Source organism: Myotis davidii, unplaced genomic scaffold, assembly GCF_000327345.1.
Source record: "Myotis davidii unplaced genomic scaffold, ASM32734v1 scaffold494, whole genome shotgun sequence".
NCBI classification, from domain to species: Eukaryota; Metazoa; Chordata; class Mammalia; order Chiroptera; family Vespertilionidae; genus Myotis; species Myotis davidii.
Genome location: NW_006285480.1, coordinates 1,035,725 through 1,042,438, shown reverse-complemented (window position 1 = coordinate 1,042,438; position 6,714 = coordinate 1,035,725). Strand labels below are relative to the sequence as shown.

The 6,714-nt window shown below is 38.9% G+C and overlaps 1 protein-coding gene across 4 annotated transcripts in view; it reads right to left on the bottom strand.

Annotated features, from left to right (window-relative positions):
- Positions 1–6,714, bottom strand: part of MPP7 (membrane protein, palmitoylated 7) — a 240,166-nt gene that overhangs the window by 86,267 nt on the left and 147,185 nt on the right. For all 4 annotated transcript variants that reach the window (XR_001512606.1, XM_006756156.2, XM_006756157.2 and 1 more), the window contains exons 6-7: positions 1,068–1,149; positions 502–587 (exon numbers count right to left, since the gene is read on the bottom strand). Coding sequence is in view for 3 of the 4 variants with exons in the window: in XM_006756156.2 (XP_006756219.1) it covers positions 502–587; positions 1,068–1,149 (168 nt within the window). In the remaining variant the exon portion in view is untranslated. The remainder of the gene's footprint in view (positions 1–501; positions 588–1,067; positions 1,150–6,714) is intronic.

The following is a 6,714-nucleotide window of genomic DNA, read 5'->3' as shown; positions in this document are numbered from 1 at the left end:
TTTTATTTCTGTAGATTCATAATATGTTTTCATATGTAACAGGGAGAGTTTCTCTTCATTTTATCTTTACAAATGAACTTGAAAATAAATATTGTCAAGGACTAAAATAATTTCATTCTGTTTTGGATTTCATTAGACATTTAAATTAGTTTTACTATTTTATATACCTAGAAAGCACAGGCTATATTGATGGGAGAAAGATAAAGATAAATGCATTACCAAAAAAGATGGCATCTAATTTGGATAGGCCCTGTAATAAACTCTTTAGCTCATTTAATCTTCAAAACACTCCAGTGAGATATTTAACTCCTCTTATTCTCATTTTGTAACTGAAAACACCGAGGCAATAAAAAGGTTAAGGTATTTTCCAAAGACACATAAGGATTAAGTGATGGAGCTGGAATTTGAAGCCTGTACTAAATCCAAATCCTGTATTCATAACCAAGTTGGATATATAGTGATTTAATTTTATTGATAATTTAAAATAAAATTTCAGCTTACCAAAATCTGAATGATTTCTTCAGGCTTTTTATCCTCAACTGGTATCCCATTCACTTCCCTAAGTTCATCACCAACATGAATAAGACCTGAGTAATTGCAAATTCAGTAAATTAGCAATGTTACGTACAAAAGAAACTGTAAGTTACACATCTGAGGATTGAAAAGAAGACCTTCTGGCTTCTCCGGTTTCAGATTCCATGCATCTGTATAGCAATGAATCAAAGACGATAACATCAAAGAAAAACACGCTCAGTGTCTAGAAATGCATATAATTTCCATCATAGAAAATAATTTTTACTTTTTTTAAAAAAAGGCTGCATGCTTTTAGTGGTATCTTTCAAGTCTGAATTGTAACCTTGGAAGCACATGTAAACTAAGAGAGTAGAGAGATTTATTTTTCACTTATTTTTATACAAGTCTCCATATATAAAGAGGGAGAAAAATATTTTATTTCTTGTTTGTTGTATTATATCAAAAGATTATTATCCTCTTAGTTAAATATTAAAAATGTTATCTCTGAAATGAAGCATGACTCATCTATATTCACTTAACATTTAAACTCTTACCACTTCTATCTGCAGCCCCTCCTCTCATGATTCTAGCCACAACGATGGCCCCAGTCTGCTCATCTTTCTTAATGGTGGCTCCCTTTGAAGAAATACAAAAGTATTTGTGGGTAAATGTATGTATTGGGTGGTACGACGGGGGAGGAGAAACAAGGAAATTTATCTGGAAAAAGTGAAAGCACCTACTACAAAAAATAAAAGGAATGAGGCAGGAGGAATAGACATCATACCATGTGCCTTACAAATGTTCATTACTAGATCTAGAATTTTGTACTATACATATATCATCTACAGTTTCCAGAAAATTTTAAAGATTTTTGAAGTCTTTAGCTTCTTCAATGTTATGGAAAATACAACTATCTTCTTTCTATTATAATACTTTGTATTTAAATACTATTTGTTTTTACTCTTTTAAAGCATTTCCTCATTTCATCTTTAAAATACCCCACAAAGAAGGTAGAGTATATATAGAGAAGGTTAAGTGAATAGAAAAAGATTATATAAATTATAAAAATCAGGTCATCTGACTTTTAGTTCAGTAGTCTTTTTAGTATGCGATTATGGTAATGGAATCAGTGAAAATAATACATTAATTAATTAAAACTCCAAAGTTAGTTATATTTCTTAGCCAAGGCTAATATGAATTAATGGAAAAAAAAGAACTGTTAGTCAAGGGTTTTTATGAACTAGGATTGTCCCTAGTACAAAAAGAACTAACATTTTGGCATAAGAGTAGGACACAATTTTAAAAAGAATCCAGAAATTCTTCATTTTTGGATGTTCAGAAGCAGATTAACTGAATGTTGCTTTGTAAGAACACTAGGCACAAATGATTACTTTAAACACCTTTCATGATTTTCCTTTCCAAGAAACTGGCACCAGCTTAGAAATGCCATTCTGCTTTGCAACACAGGGCAAAAACGATGCACATTGGTGGTGACAGAACTGACCCCAAGGAAGAAAGGTGAATTTTTCTCAGGTGTGTCAATAAACACATTTATATCACTAAAAACAGATAGGTAAGCAAAATTAGAAATCCATTTATACTAAGTATTTTTTATATATGCTAGCTATTAGATACATATCTCATAATAGTAAAAAATCAAAAATTAAGTATAGAATGATTTTGTGGCATTTTTCATCACCTATTCGTGCATTCAAACCAAAGACTTGAATGAGTATCTCTCTATGGTCATAAATATTAGACTCGCTTATTACTGGTATTTTCTACTTATAAACAGTTAACGTGTAACTGAGGTAACTGGAAATGTAATATTCTTAATATAAATAATGAATTTGGTTAGATCAACTTTCATTTCCCTTAATAATGTATCTCAAACTTTCCCACCAAAGTATGCCTAAGAGGCTAGTCTACTTATCTAATATTACTTATCCTTAACTTACAGATGAGATCTTTTCTTCAAGATGGAGGTCATCAATTCCTTCCCTCTTTGTATGTGTATGTGATATTCCCATATCAAATGGTGAAAATGACTCAGAGGCTTCTAAAGCTACAAGAAGACTTGAAGCTGCCACTTGACTTATGCCAGCCACCATGTGAAAAATCATGACTACTGCTATCCTGTAAAGTCCAAACCAGACTAGTGGAAATGACACCTGGAAAAAAGAGATACCTGACCAGCCCCAACTTCCTTCCTATTACAGGCATCAGTTTAACTGTACATGCTCAGCTGAGCCTGCCAACCTCCAAAACTGTGAAAGTTAGTAATAAATTATTGTTTTAGCCACAAATTTTGGTGTGGTTTGTGACACAAAACTACAACTAGGACAGATTTTTCTCCACTATAGTTTATACTGTTTTTCAGTAGAGGGCCATCCAATTCATTGTGCCTAATGCTAGTCATCACTTTGACTTACTTTGTGATTCTATGAAATTTACAAGTGTTTACTGAGACCCTACTATGTGTCAGGCTCTGTTCTAAGAGCTTGTAATACAATGGTGAAAAAAGACACAAAAATTTCTGCCCTGTTATGGAGATTAAATCTGCTCTAACAAAAAAGACAGACAATAAAAACATGAGATAATTATATTATACTAGAGGTCTGGTGCACGAAATTCGTGCACTTGGGGTGGTGTGTGGGGGGGTCCCTCAGCCTGGTCTGTACCCTCTTGCAGTCTGGGAGCCCTCGGGGAATGTCTGACTGCTGGCTTACTGGGAGCAGGCCTAAGCCAGCAGTGAGACATCCTTAGTGCAGCCAGAGGCGGGAGAGGCTCCCGCCACCTCCATTGCGCTTGCCAGCTGTGAGCCCAGCTCAGGGCTTCTGGATGAGCGGTGCTTCCCCTGTGAGAGTGCACTGACTACCAGGGGGCAGCTCCTGCACTGAGCGTCTGCCCCCTGGTGGTCAGTGCCGGTTGTTCCACTGTTCAGTCAATTTGCATGTCAGCCTTTTATTAGATAGGACTAGATGCCCGGTGCACAAAAATTTGTGCACTCGGCAGGGAGGGGGGTCCCTCAGCCCGGCCTGTGCCCTCTAGCAGTCTGGGACCCCTTGGGAGATAACAACCTGCTGGCTTAGGCCTGCTTCTGGGTGGCAGAGGGCAGGCCCAATCCCTAGGTGCAGCCCCTGGTTGGGCTCAGAGCAGGGCCGATTGGGGAGTTGGGGCGTCGCCCTCTGTCATGCACAGAGCAGGGCGGATTGGGAGGTTGCGGAGAAACAGAGGGCTGCTGGAGTCCCAGGTAGTTCCTCTTAAAGGACCCATGCACAAACTTATTCAGACTCACTCCCCTGAGTTCCAGTGCTGGGGTAGCAACTTAAAAGGCACCTGACACACAGAGAGGAACTGAATTGTCCAGCATCAGGCTAAGAGTTGGGGAAGCAGCTTTCTCCCAGACAGAAGTACTGGCAGAGGCCATAGTTCTTTTGATTAGACCTTCTCCCACAGAGCCCACAGTCTCCATATCTGAATCCCGACCAACCTGACTCACACTGTTTGCCCCACATTTATGATTCCTTGAGGCCCTGCCCCACCCAACCTGTGGGCCCACCCAAGCCCTTTCTAGTGGCTTTTCATAGGAATCGCCTGTCTTGGCTCATGCTTCAGACTTTCCTAAAATCCCCTAAACAAACAGCATCTGGCCTTAGTATGCCCCTTACCTCTTGCTAAGTATCCCCAGGCCTGGCACAGCAGAAACCAGCCTTTGTTCACAACTTGGCTACCCTGGGCATCTTCAAGCCCAGCACAAGCAGCACCCATCACTTCGCAGCTCAAGCTGGGTACACCGGGAAGAACACAGGCAGGCTGACATTGGCCTGACCCTCCTGGGAGGCCCAAGAGCCAGTGCATCTGGTGAATAACTTCACACCATGTTGAAACATCACCATTCAACAAGCTTCACAAGATACACATTCAAGGAGCAGACTCAGTGGGTACTAGAGTCCTGCTAAAGTAAGTGCTGCTCTGTGAGGTGGCCCCCTGCACAGCGGATCCTCCATGATGGTCAGAGATCTGTGGTCACAGCCAGTCCTTGCAGCTGATCAGCCTGGAGATAAATCCCTCCCACTGATGTGCCAATAGAAATCCAGGCTCAACTATTATAGGAGGGTGTACACAGCCTAAACAGAATGGGGTACACCTCCAGTGCCCAGCTTGGGTGATCGGGGAGGCTATGCCACCAGATCCTATAGAACACCTACTATATTAAGCCAATTTACCAAACCTGGGGGACATAAAAAATTGTCCCAAGTGAAAGAACAGAACAAAACTCCAAAAAAAGAATTGAGCAAAATGGAGATAAGCAATCTACTAGACACAGCGTTCAAAACACTGGTTATTAGGAGAACCTCAACAGCATAAAAAAGGACCAGTCAGAAATGAAAGATATAATAACTGAAATGAAGAATAATTTACAGGGCCCTGGCCTGTGTTGCTCAGTAAGTTAGAGTGTTGTTCCATGCATCAAAGGGTCATGCGTTCAATTCCAGTCAGGATACATACATAGGTTGTGGGTTTGATCCAGAGTCATTGCATGTAAGGGAAGCAGCTGATCGGTATTTCTCTCTCACATCAATGTGTTGTTGTTGTTTTTTCTCTCTCTCTCCCTCTTCCTTCTCTCTCTCAAAAAAATCAATGAAAACATATCTTTGAGTAAGAAATAACAACAACAAAAAAAGAAAGAAAAGAATAATTTACAGTGAATCAATAGTAGAGTAGATGAAGCCAAGAATCAAATCAGATTTGGAAAATAAGGAAGCAAAAAACACCAAATCAGAACAGCAAAATGAAAAAACGAGAATAAAAAACGAGAACAGTGTAAGGAGCCTCTTGGACAACTTCAAGTGTACTAATATTTGCATCACTGGAGTGCTGGAAGGAGAAGAGAGAGAAAGCAAGAAAATTTCCCTAACCTGGTGAAGGAAAAAGATGTACAAGTCCAGGAAACACAGAGAGTTCCAGGAAAGATGAACCCAAAGAGGTCTACACCAAGATACATCATAACTAAAATGCAAAAGGTGCCCTGCCAGTGTGGCTTAGTGGTTGAACATGGACCTATGAATTAGGAGGTCATGGTTCAATTCCCTATCAGGGCACTTGCTCAGGTTTCAGACTTGATCCCCAGTAGAGAGTGTGCATAGGTAGCCAGTCAATAATTCTCTCTCATCATTGATGCTTCTATCTCACTCTCACTCTTCCTTCCTCTCTGAAATCAATAAAAATATATTTAGAAAACAAACAAATAAACAAAAATGCAAAAGGTTAAAAAGAAAAAGATATTCTTAAAAACAGCAAGAAAAAAGGAGTCAGTTACCTACAAGGAGCTCCCATTAGAATGTCAGTTGATTTCTCAACAGAAACTTTGCACGTCAGAAAGAATTGGCAAGAAATAGTCAAAGTGATGAAAGGCAAAGACTTAAAACTAAGATTACTCTACCCAGCAAAGCTATCATTGAGAATCAAAAGACAAATAAATAGCTTTTCAGACACCACCAAACCAGTATTACAAAAAATGTTAAAGGGTTTTATTTAAGAAGTAGAAGAAAAAATGATCAAAATATGAATAATGAAATGGCAACAAATACATATTTATCACCCATATGTTCATTGCAGCATTATTTGCAATAGGCAAGATATGGAAGAAATCTAAGTGTCCATCAATAAAGAGGTGGTGAACATAGAAAATTGACTATGACTCAACCATAAAAAAAAGTACAAATTGGTTGTTACAGAATAGTCATGAGGATGTCAAGTACAGGATCAGGAATATAGTCAATAATCTAATAACTATTTACAGTGTCAGATGGGTGCAAGATTTAGTGGGATGATCAATTAGTAAGTTATGTAGTGTCTAATCATTGGGGTCTACACCTGAGAAACTAACATAATAATGTATGTCAACTGTAATTGAAAAATAAAAAATGATTTAAAAATTAAAAAAAGAAAGAATGAAGGATGGCAAGGGCTAAAGCAAGGAAACAAATAGGAGGCTGTTACTGTAAACCAAGGGAAAGAGGAGGGAAGCTCCGATCTGATTGGCAGGAGCAGAGATAATGAAAGGTAGACTAGATATATTATTGATAGAGCCAAAAGGATTTCCCAATGGATTAGAAATGGGAAGTGAAAGAGGAGAGAGAGAGAGAGAGAGAGAGAGAGAGAGAGAGAGAGAGAGAGAGAGAGAGAGGGAGGGCG